Source organism: Paramormyrops kingsleyae, chromosome 25 (genome assembly GCF_048594095.1).
Source record: "Paramormyrops kingsleyae isolate MSU_618 chromosome 25, PKINGS_0.4, whole genome shotgun sequence".
Lineage (NCBI taxonomy): Eukaryota > Metazoa > Chordata > Actinopteri > Osteoglossiformes > Mormyridae > Paramormyrops > Paramormyrops kingsleyae.
In genome coordinates, this window is record NC_132821.1 from 29,693,442 (window position 1) to 29,714,301 (window position 20,860).

General features: G+C 41.9%; 1 protein-coding gene across 12 annotated transcripts in view; it reads left to right on the top strand.

Annotated features, from left to right (window-relative positions):
- Window positions 1-20,860, top strand: part of adgrl3.1 (adhesion G protein-coupled receptor L3.1) — a 172,371-nt gene that overhangs the window by 105,991 nt on the left and 45,520 nt on the right. For 10 of the 12 annotated variants that reach the window (XM_072707693.1, XM_072707684.1, XM_072707683.1 and 7 more), the window contains 5 exons: window positions 3,600-3,905; window positions 5,178-5,281; window positions 8,886-9,071; window positions 11,743-11,781; window positions 18,317-18,500. In XM_072707693.1, the coding sequence (XP_072563794.1) occupies window positions 3,600-3,905; window positions 5,178-5,281; window positions 8,886-9,071; window positions 11,743-11,781; window positions 18,317-18,500 (819 nt within the window). The remainder of the gene's footprint in view (window positions 1-3,599; window positions 3,906-5,177; window positions 5,282-8,885; window positions 9,072-11,742; window positions 11,782-18,316; window positions 18,501-20,860) is intronic. The other 2 variants (XM_072707688.1, XM_072707692.1) reach the window with 1 other exon arrangement.

The window sequence follows — 20,860 nt, forward strand, 5'->3', positions numbered from 1 at the left end:
GATTGTGAATAGTAGCTATTCAGGGAACATTTTCGGCACAAGTGCGCATTGATGTTTGATGTGATAAAAGCCGTTTATAAACAGTCAAAAACTAGTAACGCTTTTAACCCGAAATGTGGCGCTTGTGTCAGCCCTGAAGTGGCTGACTTTAATGAGAAGCCTAAATGATATAAAGCATGGTTTGAACAGCTATACGGCTTTGGTTTGAGCAGCGGATTTAAACGGAGGGATTCGAAAACTGCTGACGGTTTAGACTGATCCGCTCATTCGGTGACATTTGGAAAATGTGGCACTGGAGGCCTTTGGATGACTTTTTCTTTTTGGTTCTTTGGCCGTGATTCAGTGTGGCGCATTGAGGGGGCCCCTAGCGGCCCGAGGTCCGCTGGCAGCCTGCCTATACCGCCTAGGGCTGGACCCAAACCGGCCCCTACAGGAATAGTGTGTTTTACCCTCATATTAAGTTTGACCTTTAGGTTTGAATCACTCAGAGGTATTAGATTTTCTGTGTTCATTCATTTATTCATTCGTTCGTTCATTTATTTATCCATCCATCCATCCATTTTCCAACCCGCTTATCCTACTGGGTCGCGGGGGGTCCGGAGCCTATCCCGGAAGCAATGGGCACAAGGCAGGGAACAACCCTGGATGGGAGCCAGCCCATCATTTATTTATATAAGAACATAAATTTACAAATGAGAGGAAGCCATTCGGCCCATCAAGCTCATTTGGGGAGAACTCAACTAATAGCTTAATCAATCAATCAATCAATCAATCAATCAATCAATCAGTCTGATTGTCTATCTGTCTGTCTGTATGCCTGCCTGTATCTGGTGTTTTCACTATACATTTGTACATATTTCATGATCACTGTTTAACTCAGTAGTGATTCCCAATGGCAACAAAATTCTATCCAGAGCGACCGTCCGATATCGTCGCAATGACCGATTTTAAATTTAAGCTCGAAGACATAGGTCTGCATCTGCAAATTGAGTAGGAGTTGGATTATGGTCTGGCAGGCTTTAGTGTGTTTAGTTTATAATCGACCACAATAGACGCAGAATCTCCAAATGATGAATCATCCCTGCAGGTAATTATGTGCAGTGTCTGTCATTTTCCTGGTCTCTGTTCCATCACAGGGTTGCATGTTAAATTTCTGCCTCATCCTGATTGGATAGTAGAAGAATGCTTGCTTGTGGCTGTGTTCCCGGGGCCATTATGGTTGGAAAGAGTTTTTACTACTTATGCTGTTATACACTTTAGGTATGTGTTTATGTTGAGTGTTTGTGTAGAGCCATTCCCTCAGTAACGATCTCTGAAATGTAAAATGCACCGCAGTGTTGCATTGTAATTCCCTTAGCTACCCTCTCCCTCAAGCACAGAGGCGAGATTGCAAGGACCTCTAGAAATGACACGACACACTTGTACGCACACGTTCAGTCGTTACAGTGTGCAGTTCACGCACTTACAAACGCCCAGTGATTTTACAGTCTAGTGCAGGTAACACCATGGCAAAGTCTTGACTTTTTTTTTTTTTGGATTTATTTCTTTGCGAGAATTCGCCTTTGAACATTTTATGAATGGTGGATCTAAAAAAATTATCCCTGCAGGGCCTTGTTTTATAAAGCAGCTATAAGATATTACCTTTCCCCTGACTTCCTGACACTGGTCTTATTTAATTATGTATTACAAAGTATTATACTTGCCTGGCCTGTTGAACATTCCCTACCCTTAATCGTGGCCTCCGAAGTCATGCTCTGAGACATGTGAAACCATGGAGGAGTTTTCTTTAATTTCCTTCCTGGAGAAAGTATAAATTTGTCAACACTGTCAAACTCTGTCAACTCTAACACAGTAAAAATGCTTTTCATGGAGACTCTTGAATTAGAATATGGCAACTTAACTAAATTGCCAGTATTAATATCTGTGTGCTATTATATTTAGTATTCACTTATGTGTTAAATACCAGCCAGTGTAAACTTTGTTTTTTTTCCCCACAGATATACATTTAGCATTTGCTGTACTATGACGTATATGTTATCTTGACCTTAGGATTGTTTCTCAAGATCACCTTCAGTAACCTCCAATTTCCTGTTGGCATTATATGGGGGTCAGGAATGTACGTCTTTCTTTGGCAGGGATTAATATATTAATTTGTTCCCCATTTGTAAAGGGATACCATGAAACCTCATCTCGCTGACCATCATTTATAATGTGCTCTGTTGACTTCTGGTGGAACATTCCATGCGGAAATTCGGCGTTCCATATGAGGGCAATTTTTTTTTTAGGACTAAACAGAATATGTAAATATTGTCTTAATAAACTTTCTTTTGTGTATTTCGGGACAGGAAATATGGCTGTTTCCAATTGGTCTTTAGCTGCTATGCGTACATCCACGCATCCATCTTTTTCGAGATAAGGGAGACATCACATGGCAGTTTAAGTGTATTAAGTGGAACACCTCGACTTTCTACTCCACAGAAATATGGGGTTTTATGACTTTTTCCGTAAACCCCAAGCAGACCATATCTGCAGCAGCGACACCACATTACGGCCGAGATTGTGGACCCTGCGTTTAAATTTACTTCTCCTCCTAGATCTGTGTGTGTATGTATTTTTTCGTTGTTTTGTGTACTTCCCCTGTCCCGATCCATCTCCCGTTTGCCGGTTACCGTTGTCAGCTGACATCTGCTCTCAGGCCCAATGTTTTGGCCAAATGTCGCCTTATGGTATCATGTGATGTCCTTGGGGGGGGAAGAAAACTGATTGGGGTCCTTATTTCCAATCAGGAACGCAGGGTGGCTGATGCTCTGGTTGAGATGATTGATGATGATAGGTTGCAGGGCGTGGGGTGTGTTTGTGGGGGGGGGGCACTGGTGGGGCATTCTGTGCATCTGGAGTAGCTGCGCGGATAAACATCCACGCAGAGTACTCTCCATGCCCTTCGCCCGGGAGCGGCGAGTGCCGCGGTCGCTGGGGTCTCACGAAGACGACGACCATCAAGTGTTTACTCTGGACAAAAATTCTCGATAAGAACCGCCGTCGTGGGAGGTACACAGCTGAGAGGGAGAGAGTGCCACAACTTTATTTAAAAATGAGGCTTTGGGTTCAGGCAAGCCAAGATGCAATGTGGAACAAAAATAAGATCAGATTTCACATAAGATGACAATGAGGACAACCAATGAGATAAAAGCAAAGGAATTCACATTCATTTCTATGGGCATGACCCTAATTCCAGCAATGACAACCTTAACCCCTACCCAGCCCTAACCTTAACCATAAGTAACCAAACAAAATACAAGACTTTTGGCATTTTTAGTTTTTTGATTGCAGTCGCACATTTTATAAAACTGAATTTCCCCCTGTGGAAACCGAAAAAATAGTCCCACAATGTCAAAATAACAGGTTTTTATTACATTGTGGGGACCAAATGTAGTGTATACCTGGACAACACATACATAACCATATATATATAAAATATATAAGGCAGTGAAGAAGAAGAAGAAGAAGAGTAATACTCTGTGATATATTTTCATTCAGCATGACATTCTGCTGTTGCTCTACTTCGTAGAATAACACTGACTGTCTGCTTTTCCCCTCAGAGTCGTCCTCCTCAGTGCTGGTGTACATGGACACGACCACAACAAGAACAACCACCCGGCCGACTCCTCTCGTCACCATCACCAGGACGTTCACCACGTCCACGGCCAACCCACGCGGCAGGAGCACCACCACTGTGTCGCCAGCAGAGGGCAACAGACTGGAGCTCACCACGCGGCCGCCGTTCGTTTCGCAGCTGCCCAACATAGCCGTGGACTACTGCAGCCCGGTGGAGGAGGCTGACGTTTCCTGGCCAAAAACGCACCAGGGACAGGTTGCTAAGCAGCCATGCCCTGCCGGAACAATAGGTGATACTTTATGACATCATAACTGGCTGACATCATCAGGGATCAGGGGTAGCAATAATGTTTGCCAGACCATAAAGTTAATTTTACACAGCGGCTTTCATGGAATTTTAATAAATTTGTTTTGTGGAAAGTATTTATTTGTTGCTGAATGTTCCTAAAATGTCACCAGACATTAAAGTTTAATTACCACTGAATATGACCTAATCTATTTTAGTTTTACATCATTTGTATATCCCCAGTTTCTATTAGTTTTTGGCAGGTATAGAACACCCAGTGTAATATGACTGGAACAGTAATCTTGTAATTGAGACTCAATAATTTGTTTTCATCGAGGACAAGCAACCAAATTAGATTAACAATGTGGTGTTTGGTTGTGCGACTCAAGCCAGCACCTCTGATCGGTCGCATCAAGCGTGTGATGTTCTTTACCGAGGCCTAGACTGTCTGAGCCGTTATCGGCACCAAACCAGAAATGTTACACATACAAGTAAATTAAGTGCACCTGTGTTATTAAATGCACATGTATACAATTTTTGGGATATAACATAATGCAGAAAAATAGACATAATGTACTGTAATTACGTTTTGTGCCTTGGTACAAATCAAAGCCACTGTCAGAACATATACTGTATTTATACAGTAGCATATTTACATGTAAATTCATGCAAGAAAATTTGCAAGCCAGCCTCAGACATTATGTGAGATGGACGTCGGAGAATCTGGCTGACTCGAGATGAAACTAAGTGGGTCACATGAAGTTCATAGAGACTGCATCAAGCAAATGAATGTTATTAGGCTAAGGAGCCTTTCCTCGAGGCAATCCATTGACCTTTGAAAACAAACTCACCTTCTAAACCCCGAAACTTAGTTTCATGCATATTAGCCACAGATTGAATTGTACAGTATATTAATCTGCTGTATCTAATTGCGTTTAGTTATCATAATGCGCTTTGTTGCATAATGACTGCACATCTAAGACAATGGAAACCCGATATAAATGCAATATAAATATAAATGCGAGCACACGCAAATAAAGCCGGCAGTTAAAAATGCGAAGAAAGTGAAAGATGTGATTTAGATTCACATTAGGGATCCTGTCGGAACTTCCCCTTGGGCCCTAAATAACTGGAGCGTGATCCTTGTGTTCATAGTCGCACATGTAAAATTGCACGCTCCGTTTCTGCATGCTCAGACTCACCAGCGAGAGCGAATTTGGGCCATTTTGAGATCAGAATGCTCAGCAACCTGGACTTCTGTCTGTCTGCATCCCAGGGGTTGCTACCTACACATGCCTGCCGCACGATGGGTACTGGGATCCTCAAGGGCCGGACCTCAGCAACTGCACCTCGCCTTGGGTCAGCCACATAACGCAAAAGGTGAGAACCGCACGAGCAAGACGCCCAACCGGTCAGCTGGAGAACCTCCTTGGTTTGCCCTCTGCTGTGCCTTTATGATGTTCATGATAATAATGGTGGTGGTATTGGTAGGGATGGTGTACGTCATCTTATTAATTTGCGTTGTTAGCTGCGCAAACTAGGGGGTGGCGCAGTGGTGCAGTGATTAGCACTGTCGCCTCACGCCTCTGGGATCAAGGTTTGAGTCTCTGCCAGGGTTGTGGAGTTTGCATGTTCTCTCTGTGTCCTCATGGGATTTCCTCCATGCACTCCAGTTTTTCCCCACTCAGTCCAGAAACACGCTGAGGTTAATGGGAGTTACTAAATTGCCCCTAGGTGTGCCTGTGTGTGTGAATGGCGTGTGTGTGTGCCCTGTGATGGGCTGGCGCCCCATCCTGGGTTGTTCCCTGCCTTGCGCCCGTAGCCTCCGGGATAGGGGGTCCCCTGCAACTCTGAATAGGATAAGCGGTTACAGAACATGGATGAAAGGATGGGCCTGCTCAACCCAATGTCAGCTCTTTTACAAAAAAAAAGTTTGAAAGTAAAAAAAATCATGGGAAACGGTCTCTGCCAACGACAAAGAGCAAATCCATCATTCACTTTCTTTCTGGTTTGATCCCGTCTCTGGGAAAAACATTGAATCATTCTGTTGTGAACTGAGTAATATTTTACTCATAGACTAGTGAAATGTTCATTAGTGTTCATTATTCAAGCAACGCTCTTGAACTTCTTTTGTTTAGGAATCACACACAATGCATTACATACTCTTATTGTAATAGGATTACATTATGAGGCATATGATGCAGTAAAGTTTACCCTTTCAGAAAGAAAAGCATCGTAACCAGCAAACAGTTTTAGTAGTCTTATATTCATATTCTTATATTCATAATAGCTGTAGTAGTGTTTTTTTGATACTTTATTGATCCCCGTGTGGAAATTGTTTTTACGCCTCCCTCAACTTGCTCTTTGTAGAGTAAGTTGTCCGCGAAGGGCAGCCACCCGCTGGGGCGCCCAGGGAGCTGGGGGTTAAGGGCCTTGCTCAAGGACCCACAGACGTGCTGAGGCTGGGTTTGAACCGGCGACCTTGTGATTACAGGTACACAGGCTGCACCCCATGCCCCCCCCCCCCCTAGTTGTAGTTGGTCTTTCCATTTCATGATTTATTGTTAATCAGTATTATTTATGTATTTATTTTTTACGAAAGGACTATTAAGGATCTTTTATGGTCTGAAAATACAGTGAATGAAAGTGACAGGCACATTAGTCAAATTAAATGTGCTTTCTAATTAAAATGACTGTCAGTGGTATTTGTGAGGTCAGCGTACTCATTTTCACAGGACCCAATTACAGTCCTTAACGGGAAAATGGTAACAAACCCAAACTTAAGTAAGTTGAATTAAGCTGGTGCTTATCTTGCTATTGCAATGAAGGGGCAGCTTAACCCTGGCCTCTGACTAATCAGTACAAGTGCTTACTCAGTAATTATGCTTTCACCGAGTGTCAAAGGTATTTGAGAATCACTCCATTCAGCAGTTTTCACAAACATTACATCACATGGCATTATGACACAAAATGATTCCAATGTAACAAATTTAACCCTTTGGAGCTGGCGAGCCTGTGGGACCAAACAGAAATCTCGCCAAACCGTTTAAAAATATTTTAAAAACACTTTTAAAACACCCACAGAAACCTTGAACGTCTACTTTTGAAATATATTCAGGTAGAAACAAAACATATTTTTAGAGCTTTATAAGGAGAATAAAAACTACAAGAGCGACTGACCCAAGTGTCAGAGTCTCAAAACAGCGCTGATCGCCCACCCATTAGCAAATTGGTTTATTCATATGATAACGATACGATAATCCCACGGTTGTTACTGGGTCAAGAAAACGCATGAAAATTCCCATAAAGAAGAGCACATGTCTGGGTTTGGTTTATACTGATTGAGGAGCTGCAAATTTTTATTTTGTGATGTGAGAGTTTTCACTGAGAAAATGCGGTAAAAATACCGTAAAACCTCGGATTGCGAGCATAATTCGTTCCGGAAACGTGCTCATAATCCAAAGCACTGGTATATCAAAGCGAATTTTCCCATTAGAAATAATGGAAACTCAGATGATTCGCTCCACAACCCAAACATATTCATATAAAAGTGATTAATACAAAATATAAAGTAAAAATACATAAAACAAATTAACCTGCACTTTACCTTTGAATAGAATGGTGGATGGTGTGAGGGAGACGAGAGAGAGGAGAAGAGGAGGGTTATTTTGAAGGACGACTTTCGCTATAACTAACAGAATCACTGCTATCTGAGTCTTTTTCTTTTTCTTCGACTTTAACTTTCCAACTTATCAAATGATTCAGGTGGTGCTTTTCTACTAAATTTTGACTATACGAGTGAGGCACGTCGACTAGGACCGAACATGGGAGACGATTACCCACAATCCCACAGCGAGAGAGAGAAGAACCATCGGCTCAGTTGTGATCACGTGACACTCGGCAGACAAAGCGTATACGTAATACTCGTATCGCAAGACTATCAAGTTAAAATTTATTTAAAAATCTTGCTCGTCTTGCAAAACACTCGCAAACCAAGTTACTTGCAATCCGAGGTTTGACTGTACATAGTTTCAATTCATAGATAACTGTGAATTCAGACAAGCAGTGATTGTGTAAATTACAAAATGTCACTTGTTTTCTAATTTTGATGGCTACTGTAAAAAAATATCGTTATAAAAATATATGCAAACTCATGTTGTTAATTTAGTGTTTTTCACTACCTGTAGGAGACTTTTTCGCATGCCCCGAGTTATTGGAAATTCTGTTTGGCAGATAAATGCATTGCAGTTTAAAACAACAAATAACATAAAAATCTATGAAAAAGGCAATCAAGGACAATTGACTAATTAAAAAAAGAAAATAATAGCTGTGAACTTTAAGAATGCATTATATCCCTTGATTTGTTTGCATAAAATTCCAGGAATCTGCTACAGTAGGTGTGGGCAAAAGGCATCCATCCATTTTCAGTACCTGCTTGTTCCGTTCAGGGTCACGGGGGGTATGGAGCCTATGGGCATATGGCAGGAAATAACCCAGGATGGGGTACCAACCCATCACCGGGCACGCTATAGGCAATTTGGTAACTCCAATTAACCTCAGCATGTTTTTGGACTATGGGGGGAAACTAGAGTATCTGGAGGAAACTCCGCAGTGACACAGTGAGAACATGCTAACTCCATGGCAGAGACTCAAACTCAGGTCCCAGAGGTGTGAGGCAACAGTGATAACCACTGCGCCACCATTTGCACAAATTATAAATGGAAAAAAATGCATAAAACTTGTTTTGGCTCGGGACCTATTTTATAGACCTATTTTTTATGACAAGGAAGTTCAGACCCATTTGACTCTAAAATTAGTCCAGCATAATTCATGCTTTATCTTCATGTATCCAGTCTGTTGCTGTCTAACATTCTGACAGTCCCAGAAAAAAAAAATCGCAGCTGTGTCTGGGCCGATTCGATCTGAAAGTGTGGCCGCTTCTCACGGGGCTTAACACGCCTTTGTGTCTCCTGTCACTGGAAAGATGAGGATAGGGGAGACGGCGGCCATCATCGCCCGGGAGCTCTCAGAGCAGACCAAGAGCCACATCCACCCGGGGGACATCTTATATGTGGTGAAGGCCATGGGCCAGCTGGTGGACCTGCTGGACGTCCAGCTCCGTAACCTCACCCCCGGGGGAAAGGACAGTGCGGCTCGCAGCCTGAACAAGGTAGGGGCCACTGGCACCTGGAGACACCTGCCTGCAGCCTAGCCTTGCTCGTCCAGTCTAGAGGTCTTTATACACACACACATATATAATGTGTGTGTATGTGTATGCATACGTGTGGGTGGTGTATGTGTGTTTGCGTGTTTTATATATATATGTATATATAGCTAATTTCACACAAAAGAAACATTGGCAATCATTTCCCCTTATTTAATGTTTTGAAAATTACTCTGCAGATAAAAAAAAAGAAACATGCAATTCCTGACTAAAAGTAATCTGGAAATCTAGCTTCAGGTGGGATAGTAATGAGCTCATCTGTTTATCTGATTATTTGGCTGGATGTTAATGCTCGGTGGGTCATGTGACACCCCAAAGTTTAATCATTTGTACACATTAAGAAAATGGCCCTGACCTGCCTAATATCAGTCGGTGTTTATCGTAGGAGTTTCAGACCAAGACCGATCATTTTTAGGCCAGAAGCAGATCCTTGACCAGTCACCCTCAAAAGTTAATCTGTAAATAAATTGTGCGTGACACAGATCTCTTGAAGTACCTCAGAGAAGCCGGGGGTTCTTCAGACGTCGTGGGTATCGTTAGAACCCGTAGCGCTCGGATTGTGTGTGAGGATTATCCTGTCGCCAGGGAAACAAGTGTATTTGTTTAAATCCCGCACTACAAGATGAAAGAACACTGCTTGTCAGGTTTATGAGCAACAAAGGGCTCGATTTGCTTCATGACAGCCTCTCCCAAAAATACGTTGGAGAATCAAAAATGAGAAAGACGTACAATGTCTCCTTCAGGCCTGACCTTAACTCCGCTGCCATCTGCAATGCGAAGCATCTCGTTCAGATTTGCAGAGGACTGTCAGTTACGTTTTTATTTTCGATTCCAGCTTTTTCCTATATTTACACATGATAGTGGCAAGTGCTCAGAAATGCGAGATACAGTAGTGCAGTCATTAGTGCAAAGCAAATTGCTCAGAGTCCGCTGCTGGCCGCATGCAGGGCACCCAGGCAGTGAAGTTAACGTAACGCATTCATTTCACGGCACCGCTGATGAGAAGCAAACGTCAGTGAAATCCAAAATGTCAGCCATTAATACGTTTCGACGGCTTCACTTGTACTGGAACGCGGACACCTGTTTTTAAAATGGCTTTTCAAACTTCATTTTATTCCCGTAACCAGATGCTCCCTTTGAGATTTAATGTCAATTCTTCAGAGCGGATGTGAGCATATTGCAGAACGAACGATTACACGGCATGGTGAAAATCTGATCTCAGTCCCCTGTCCCTCTGTATCCATCAAATGCGGTGATTAATAGATATTAATTTCCAGCCTCGCGGCATTAGAGGGACGTCACTGTTACCGAGGTGGCAACTGCTGGATCTCATCTTGGTTCTGAGAGTCAGATGAAGAGTCCGGCAAATGTCTCTTCAAGAATGGAATCCCTACCTGACGCCACCCCTCCCTGTGTTTAAGGCCATTTTCCCCCAGGACTGTAAACACTAAATTGCCAGCGAGAGCACAGGGCCGTGAGAATCGGAGACACGCGTCAGTGAGCCGGGGCCGGCGTTGACGTCGCTGTGTACTGGACTCTGAATGAGAAGCCCTGCTTTTCTCACCCATAAGCTCAATGCGCCCTTAGTGCCACTCAGTGAGCTTCAGTCAGCGGCTAAAAATAAACATTGATTTTATGCCAGAATACTATATGATAGCTTAATGGGATATCTTATAAGATTCCTGAATGACACAAACTGTCATACAAATAATGTATACATGACTGTTACATACATGCTGCCAATGTAATAATAATTATTATTAAAGATACACGTTATTCTTGAAGTCCTGTAATACACAGCATATACAAATGGTTTTATAAAAGACTATGGAAGTACCAGGAGCTGTTTTGTGTAAGCACATTATGAACAGTGTTCATCTTCCATGAAAAGTCACATGGTATTCTTTGAGATTATCTCTTACTGGGATTTGGTTAGCCCCTGCCGGATTCTGCCACAGGACTCATTTCAGCATTAAAATGATTCACTGTGAGCGATTTCTTTTCCTGCTTCCTGTTTTTTTTTTTAATTCTTCATATCCTGTTTGGCATCGAGTCCCTGTAAGCCGCATTACGTTTGAGCTCGATTATTTCAATACCCTCTGCTAAGAGGCAGCTGAATTAAAGATTCCTTTGATAATGTGCACAGTACACTGCGCTTTCAGACAAAGCCCAGATTGAGACTGCCAGTGACGAGATCTGTACCACTTTCATGATCAAAGGCCCGGCAACGTTAATGGTGCAGCTTCCTGAGCAGTTGAATGCAACTTGAAATGAGTGCATGTGTATCAGGATGGGGACACATTAAGGCAAATCGAGAGTATGGAGGATTAATGACGAGATCCTCACGAGGCTGACAAATCGCTGTTTATTTTTTCATTTGAGTCTCCAGAATAAACACAGGTACTTACCTATTCATATCAGAACAGAACGTCTGCATGTCTCTGTGCGCCTGTGTCTAGCTATCCCATCAACAAAACAACAAATTAAAGAACCTGCTATGTTCTCAGATCACATGCAAACACGGAGCACGTTAGCGAACGACCGAAGCCGCCGATGTCCGCCGTCCGCCCCCGCGGCGTCGCCTCTCATGGTGCTAATGAATTGTTTTCGGTTTCAGCTGCAGAAACGGGAACGCTCCTGCCGATTTTTCGTACAGGTACCCCCGCTGAAATTTTCGATTTGTGAATGTTGGTGTAGCCCAGTGGTTGTGAAAGCATGCTTTGTGTGTCCCCCGCCATCATCATCTCAGTCAAAAAAAGGATCTGTTGGAATTGCTCCTTAAAGCTGTTATTGCTCTGCTATTTTATATTTATATCTACGTTATTTATTTATAATGTTCAATGTATGAGTTTTTTTCATTAGATCTAGACCACTAAATAATCACTATTTATTGACGTCATATGTAGATTAATTGTTCCACGCATGCCTTGTGATTTTTGTTTTGCACCTGATATGATTATGAGTGTGGTAATGGTCCTGTTTACTATGGTCAGACAGGGCCATGTACCGAAGGTACTGTATAGTTTTTGCTTGATGCTAACCCATTTCAGCTAGCTTCACGTGTCGTGCTGAATACTGCTGCCAAACATATTATCTTCCAATGAGTTCGGACATGGCTATTCATCATATTTATTTATCAATTGAAGATGAAAAAACACATCACACGTAAGCCTTAATAATGATTATACATGAGAAATAAATCATAAATAAATCATACTGTTGCTATTCCCCATTACACAAGTAATCCATATTTTGTCAGTATTGTTATTAAACACAATATTCAATGACCCAATTAACGATCCGTGTGTTAATATCCTACAAGCTGGTACAATGTTACACCGACAGTAATATGAGCATATTAGAGTCAAGATGAGGCTTTTTGATGGATTACGTGCCACAATGTTAGCGACATTATTTACACTTATTTATTTATTTGAACGTTATCTATGCATTTGTGCGCGGTTACTTCTTTCTGGTCGTTGTTAGGTGTTCTTTAAAGGTTCATTCACAGCCTGGGTCTCTCTTCCTGGGAGGTCCTTTTGTAGTAGCCTAATACAGTCTTAATGAAGGATTTCCCCGAAGCCTCAGTGAAACTCAGTGACGCTCAATTTACTTTCCTGTTTGGCACCCTCCTGGGTGACCCCATATGAGCTCACCCACGCGGCCTCCCCGTCTCTCACAGCCTCCCCTTTGAAGAACTAAAGCCGTCCTCTCCCTCTTGTTTTCTGCATCCACAAACCGGGTTGAGCTGGTCAGCCGGGTGCCCACGTTTACCTCCGGCCAGCTCGGCGTCGCAATTAATATGATCGTTATCGTGGCGAACAGAGCCGGCGGCCAGCGGATCCATGCGGTTTGCAGTCCCCGCTCTTCCTCCCGGCGCAATTGGGGCAGAATGATTGATCGCGGTGTGCAAGCCGCCCTCCTCAGCCCCCTGAGTCAGACGGAAAAACGGCTTTCATATCACTCAGATCCCGCTACGAAGAGCAAGGGGAGGACTTCAGAAGGTGTCTCTGCTCGCCAAAAGCTGGATCCATTAGCCAAAAGGGGGCGTATCAACATAGGAGAGTATTTTGGGTCAAGTTAATGGTTAGGTGTGGAATCGCATCCGGATGTACTGTCCGGGCCACGACCAGCCACGATGGGAAGTGATAACTTTTTATGACGAGTCAAGTCGAGGTGAGTTAGGAAAGGCCATAAGGACTCATGAAGATCTGACTGCTTGAGAGTTCCAGTTGGATTTCACCATTAAAATGCACCTTGATGTCAGAAGTTCAAACTAAAGTACGGTCATGATGCTGTTTTATTGACCAAGACCAGTACCAGCTCCAGCTTTGAAATGGGTGGACCACAGGATTATCTATGGGCGAGGGGGTGTTGACTTAGCTTATAACTGGGGGAGCACAGCTTATGATTGAGTCGGCCAGCCCCGCCCACAGCGGAACTGTGCCAGAACAGGAGTATAATATTGACTTGCCTTTCCTGTCTTTCATCTAAATATAATTTACACATTTAAAAAACATCAGAAGTTCTTAGAGTAGGACAACGCGCTATACCGTTTCAGCGTCATCGTCACGCTATCTGTCGGCCCTGCTTTGCGTCATGGCAACACCCACCAACTTATTTGACACCCTAATACCGGGTTCTATTTGACTATAGTTTATTTTGGGTAAACTTCACCTCCATTTTTTTGTTTTATAAACATTGCAGTATTAAGTGCAAATATTTCAAATATTGCGACATGATATCGCAATGTGATGTCGTGGAGCCCAAACTTAGAGGCAAAGTATTACATTTTAAACATGACATGCACAGGCTGTGAGTTTACCTTAGGTGGTCTGACACCTCCGTGGTCTTCATAACCTAGGATAATTCTGCATAGGCGAGTAAATCGTTTCTGAGTCAACATGATTGATTGTTCACCCGTTTCCTTTTGAGACAAACAAACTCTCTGTACGTGTCTGTTTATGTTGTACCAGGCCGGCCTGATGTTTTCAAGAAATAAGTCAGCTTGTATGGGAATTTGCTTCCACCCCTAAAATGCGTGAACCGCTGTTTACCATTTTGCAGCCGTGGTGATTGGGTGCGATCTGACATCGGTTTCTACATCGGAGGTTATTTGTCTGGTCCACAAGCATTTACTTTCATGTTGGGCTGATTACTGATCACAACAAATTCCAATCTGTCTGTTTTCCATAACCTCTAATCCAGTGGAGGGTTGTTGCAAGGCTGGAGCAAAAGCCTGAAATGGCACACACACTAAGGGCAAGTTAGAGAAATCTGTCCACAGCTTTCGGATGCTTGGGCTACTCAGAAAAACTGTCGCAGTCTCAAAGGGAGAATGGACAGCATCCATGTCGACAGACCCAGAACAGCAATAAAGCCAATAATCCTGCAGCCCAGGATGTTCCACAGTGAGCCCCAAAACCACCCAGTCAAGTTAAGTAACAAAAATGAGTAAAACGAGTAACATTATTCATTTTGAACCTCCTAATTATGTCCTTTGAATAGCTACACATGGATTTCCTTACTCTTATAAGATGAAGCGAGGACATTACATGGGATTAGAGTGAGAAAACCATTCAAGTAAAAGATAAAAACAGGATGGGTATATTTTCAGATACTTTTGAAGTGTATTTTTTTTCTAATCTTCTAAGCCGTGATTATTACTATATCGTTTTCTTTTTTCTTCCCCTGAAAGGGACTTGTACACATCATAGCTTTAAACTCATGGGTTTTAAACCCATTTATACAGTTGGCTGCAGTTTATAGTTGGTGTGAAGGACCGTTTTGGTAACCATTTTACGCTATCCATTGTTCCGATTTAATATTTCATGTATATTGTTTGTTAGTGAAAAAGTTCCACGCACAGAAGTTATGGCTTTGGCTCTTTGTGGCATCACAGACCTCGTCTGATTGATATTTTTTCTACGCGAAATCCACCCAGGATTGATTGTTATGAACACCAACTCCACCCCTGTAGTTGTTTAAATGGATCATCTCGTGCACAGGCCCAGCAGTGCATAGGAGTCTGTTTCCTTTCTTCTAGATCTTTCCCTGTAGACGTGTCTTTTTGCAAGCCTTAGTTAGCGGCAGCCGCTGTTTACCATACCGCCAACGGCCACCGCGAATCCTCCGCCATGCCCTGCGAAGCGCACACGTCTCATTTGCAAGTCAAGCACATTTTCGCGGTTCAAGTCGACCAGTTCCTGCCTTACCGACTGTTCTGTTTACATGTCGGGATTAGAGTTTAACGGAGTCTTTACGCACTTAACCCAATTTAAGGCATTAAGAGGCACACACTTACCACGGCATATGAAATGTTGTGGAAACTTTGCATTCTATCATTTCTGTTTCTTCCTCTTGCAATTAATCTTGAGAAATGATTATACTTGCTAATATCGTACATATTGAAACATTTCCCTTTTTCGCGTTTCTCTTTTCACGTATTCCTGTGGGCCACACCACAGAACAGTGCCTGCATTCATTTAATTGTGTGATATTCCGGGGAATATTTTGCTTTTCCTTTGCCATCTGCCACTGTATATATATATATTTTCAACTTATGTAATATAAATCGATATATGCTTTGGAGATATGTACAGCTACTATGATATGCATTGCATCAGCTATAGTTATTCGAAATATTCATGAGAGGTCCACCTACGTTTCTGTTACATTCGACTTGCTATTTTGTCAGCCAAGCTAAGCATCATGCCTGGATCAAAGACCTCACCATAAATGATTAGATATAATAATGTTATAATGTTTAATAAAACAGGTAAAACATCAACAATAGTGATTGTTTCCGGATAGTAAAACAGATGGTTACTGATTCCTACTGAAAAAGGAAGAACTGCTGTATAAGTGAAGAAGAAAAAAACACACATGCATGGAACGGTTAGAATTAGGTCACCCGGTGCAATTTGATCTACCCTCTGGCTTTGGGGTGGGGGGTGGGGGTTGCATCTCCTCTGCCGTCCTCACTGACCTTCAGCCGAAGATCTAGGAACTAAAACAGAAGGCATATTAATCACCTACTAACCACTCTGGGCTGGTCTTATCAGAGCCACACTTAACATCAACTGCTGTCAGCAGCTGTCTTTCCTGTAGTCCACCGGTGGTGAGATATGTACGGTAAATCAAAAGTAAACAAATGACAGAGGTGCTGCTTGAAGGCAGAGCTGTGATGCACAGGCCGCAGGTTCTTCTGAAGCCTCTGAGCTTCTCCAGAATCACGATTCATGTGATATTTACATTAGGGCAGAGATCACGCTGATGTAAATATAGCTGCCCCCCCCCCCCCCCCGATACTTCCCTGAGTTTAATTAAGAACAAAATTCATCACCCCGGGCTCCTCATACGAATGCGTCTGTAAGTAATTATATTTTTAGTAGAAGCAATTTATTAATGTTTTTCTAAGTGTTATAACACTGGATTTAATATCTCAATTTGTACCACGGGGACACTGGGGTATTTAGCTGATATTTACTCAGGCAAAATCAATTTCTAGGCAAGTCCTGTGATGCAAGCTATTTCTGTACCTTTCTTTAATTTGATCCACATTATGTGCTGCACTGTGCCATAGGAGGTCAGTTTGCGTGGACCATATTGATTCCTGAAAATACAGGTAGACCTCCAACACGCAGTGGTAAATTGCCTGAAAAGTGTATCGTATGGATCTGTAAGGTTGCCTTCGGTTTACGGGTTGTGGGAATTTGTCTCCGAGTTAGCCGTTGTCAACTTGCATCCAATACTGTGTCTTAATGAATAACTGATCTGACATACTGGTATACACGGAGGGTATTTTCGACGGATATGGGATATACCCTGGACACACATACTCGCATACATTCATGCAGTCACACACAGTTTCTGTAAATTGTGAATGCTGGATATATACAAGCTTATATTTAAGAATCGCAGAAAGATCTCTTTAAAAAGACATCAGTGTAAATCTGCTTTTAATGCCCAATACTTGATTGTGAATTTATGCAGAGACCTTTGAGGGTCACAGCTACAAATGTCACATGCCATTCCTTTGGAGTCTAAATTAGTTTGATTTTTATGAATGGGCTCTAACAGCAGGCACTGCACGTTCTGGAGCTCAACCCCATTTAGAATTCACTGATCAAGACAGAATGTAACTATAGTGTTAATCCCTCAGGCATTTCAATAAAGTGCAATATTAGAGGCTTTGCGCTGGGATGGCCCATGGCTTGTTTTTGGTCTCAGATAATTTTGCTTTCGTAGAGCTAAACTTTCTGGATGCTATGTGATAGCCTACCATTTGAAAATGTACTCTGGGCCCTTTTGAACAAAAATGACAAAAATTATACATTTCATAAACCTACATATTGTACTCAGTTTTTGTGTAATTCGTAAAGTAAACAGACTTATGTCAGTATAATCAAATTTATCGCAAAATGAAAAAGGCCCTCCATTTTCGGTCAGCGAATGCCAATTACCCTGTCTGGCTTCATGACGTTAAAGGGCCCGGCTTTGGTGTTCCTTCCTGGTTTTGAAAGGGGATTGAACTGGCGTGACAATGAGTTGCATTTACAGGCTGCAGGACAATGAACACAAGGGAATTCTTAGTATCCACTGTAGCGTGCTTTGTTCTAATGAGTTTGTGAAGGCTCATCTTGGAATTGTACTATCTTATCAGGCTTCTGACTCATTTTCGTTTCAAGCATGGGAACAGAAACGAGTTTCTCGGCAGCTGTTCAGAAGTATCGGATTTGTGGTCTGATTACGGACTGTATAAGAACATGGCCATCGAGAAGTTTTTCGGAATTTTCTCCACAAGTCCGAGCGTCGGCCTACAGCTTTCCCTGCATCATGCCATTGCTGCACATTCTATATTAACAAAATCATCAAGGCAGAGGGGGAGAAATGTATCACTTGTATTTGTTTAGTCGACATCACAGAAATCAAAACAAACAAAAGAGCTTCATAAATCATTCAAATCAAACATTCTAACTTGTAGAACTGAAATACATATGCCGAACGAAGGAATTCAGTTTGAAATTAGAGATCTGCAACTCCTCAGATAAATCTGAAACCAAACATCAAGCAAGCAGCATCATTCAGCACACTTTAGTGCCGTTTGTGTAATTTAGGAAATTGCACGTTCCTAGTCCTTCCATTCGGCCTGAGTGAGTGCACCAGCTAAACTTCTCCCTTTCACGCAGGCCATGGTGGAGACGGTTAATAATCTGCTGCAACCCCAGGCCCAGGCGGCCTGGAGGGAGCTCTCCGCCATCGATCAGCTGAGAGCCGCCACCATGCTCCTCGACACGGTGGAAGAGGGGGCCTTCATGCTGGCAGACAACCTGCTCAAGACAGACATTGTGCAGGAGAGCACAGAGAACATCCGTAAGTAGAGACAGATAACCTTCTCACGGAACAGTCAGTAGTCGTGGATAAACAGAGTGCTCTGCGACAAGGCGATGGGTTTGCCATTTCTGGAAATGCTCGTTTTTGATTAAAGCCAGTCTGCGCCTGTATCTGTTCAGCTGAATGAGCGAGTGGTTTTAATTGGCACTGTTGATTATCACCAGCAGTTATATAATCATCATCATAAACTTTTATTGAAACACAATTAGCACACAGGATGTAATGTTTGGTATAGTCACATAGTCACACTTTCCTTTGATTATGCACTGATTTACTTTTAAATGATGGAAGTGCCCTTTGTAAAACAAGAATGCACAAATTACTTTCACTGTGTGACACTAAAATGCTAAAAAGCAAATGAATATTTTTATTTACGTTTTTTTTTGTTGCTCCAAATGCCCAAAGTGATGCCCTGTAAACTCCACAACTATCTTATATTTTTATTTATTTATTTATTTCTATTTCATTTATTATTGTTTAGCAGTTTAAATGAAATCATTTATTGCAGTGAGATCCTGTGAGGGGCTATCTTTTGTTTTCTGCTCTAATAAAACTCTTTTTGTAACACTTTGTAACTTAGCAACTCAGTTACTACTCAAATACAAATCATACACAAATAGTAACTACATGAAATACATGAACTTTTGTGATTGATTACTGATGAACAAACATGGGATCAGTACGTAACTGACACTTAGTTACAGGTTAATTAATACATTAAGTAATAGTGTATTGCTACCTTATTTGTGCCCCCTTAAGTTAAGTGTTACCGCTATTTTTTTAGGTATAAGTTACAAGTCAGTTAATTACAAAAGAGAAATGCTAATTTGCTCTCTGTCATCCTTCAGTTTTTCAGATTTGCATTACATACTGTACCAAATGTGTGCATAACTACAGACAATTTCAAGAGATGTTTTTATTTTTAATATACTCAGAACATATAACCATAAAAGTATCAGACCCTCAACCTGTTCTCTTATTTTACTGAACTAGAAGTACTACTTTGAATTGTAGTTCAATGTAGAATTTTTAGTTCAAATATTTTTATTTCAAAGCACTGAAAATCAGCATTAATTATTTTTATATGACAATTGTGTTACTGTTTAAGAACATATTCTTTGGGAAAAAAAGAAAATATGCTGTGTTGTGGAAGCTTTGAGTTGGCACTGGTGTAAAGGGATTTTTTCTGACAAGGACACAATTGCTTAGCCTAATTGGCCTTCACCTAAAAATCATTAAAAAGCCACATTTTCTGGATGAGAAGTCCACAGTTAGGGGGCAGTTTTTAGGCTGTGATTCTGAAGGGTAGTAGTGAATCTTAAAACTAAATGGCGATCCAGAAAAGTTCGAGCCAAAGTATCTTAAATGCAATAATTAGGGGAAAGGGCAATAGAGCAACAGTCAAAGATTTAGATGTTGGCCCAGTAGTGGGGTGATCAGATAATCCATGTCAGTCAGGACACTTCGAGCTACTTCAGGTTTTACAAACTACTTTCAAACCGAAAGGCTCCTGTGCTTGGCTAAGTAGCTCAGTTCTTCTTCTGTTTTGACTGGTTTGTTTCCTTGATTGAAAGACTCATCCAGCTGTTTCACATTAACATTACTGGCACATGCATGATTAAAGGAGACTGACCAATCAGCACAAAGCAAGAACTCAGTGCTTAAGTGAAATCCAGATCGTTTTAATTGAAATGATAGTTTACGAATCCTGTCCTAGCTCAACGTGTCCTCTCTGACATGGATGATCTGGTCACCCTACCCAGTAGTCACTGTTGGTTCCGTTGTCAGGAACTTGATGTTAGATCAAACGACCTATCTGCTGCCTAGAAAAGGTCGTCTCTTGAAACGCTCAGCAAGAATTAGCCTTAGACTTGTGAGGAAAGCCATAGAGAGGTCAGTGATACCTTTGAAGGAGCTGGGGTTCAGTAGCCGAGAACAAAGGTTCTCCAGTCAACCTTATCAAGACTTCTATATAACACTGATCCATATGCTAGTGTTGTACAAGAGAAGCTATGTAAACTCATATGTATAATTTGCCAAAATGCATATTGGTGACCCATTTGCTATTTGTGAAAAGATTTTGTGGTCAAGTGAAACCAAGACAGAGCTTTTAAACCAAAATTTAAAGCAATACATGGGACACAAATCTGACACTCTCCCCATTTCAGAAATGCCAACAGTGATGTATGACAGTGATATAAATCTCAGGGCCCTGATGGCATCTTACCTATAGTTTTAAAAGAGATGAGGCATATTATTAGCCAACCTTTAACTTTAATATTCCAGAAATCGTTATCTGCGGGTGTGGTACCTTCTGATTGGAAGCATGCTAATATAAC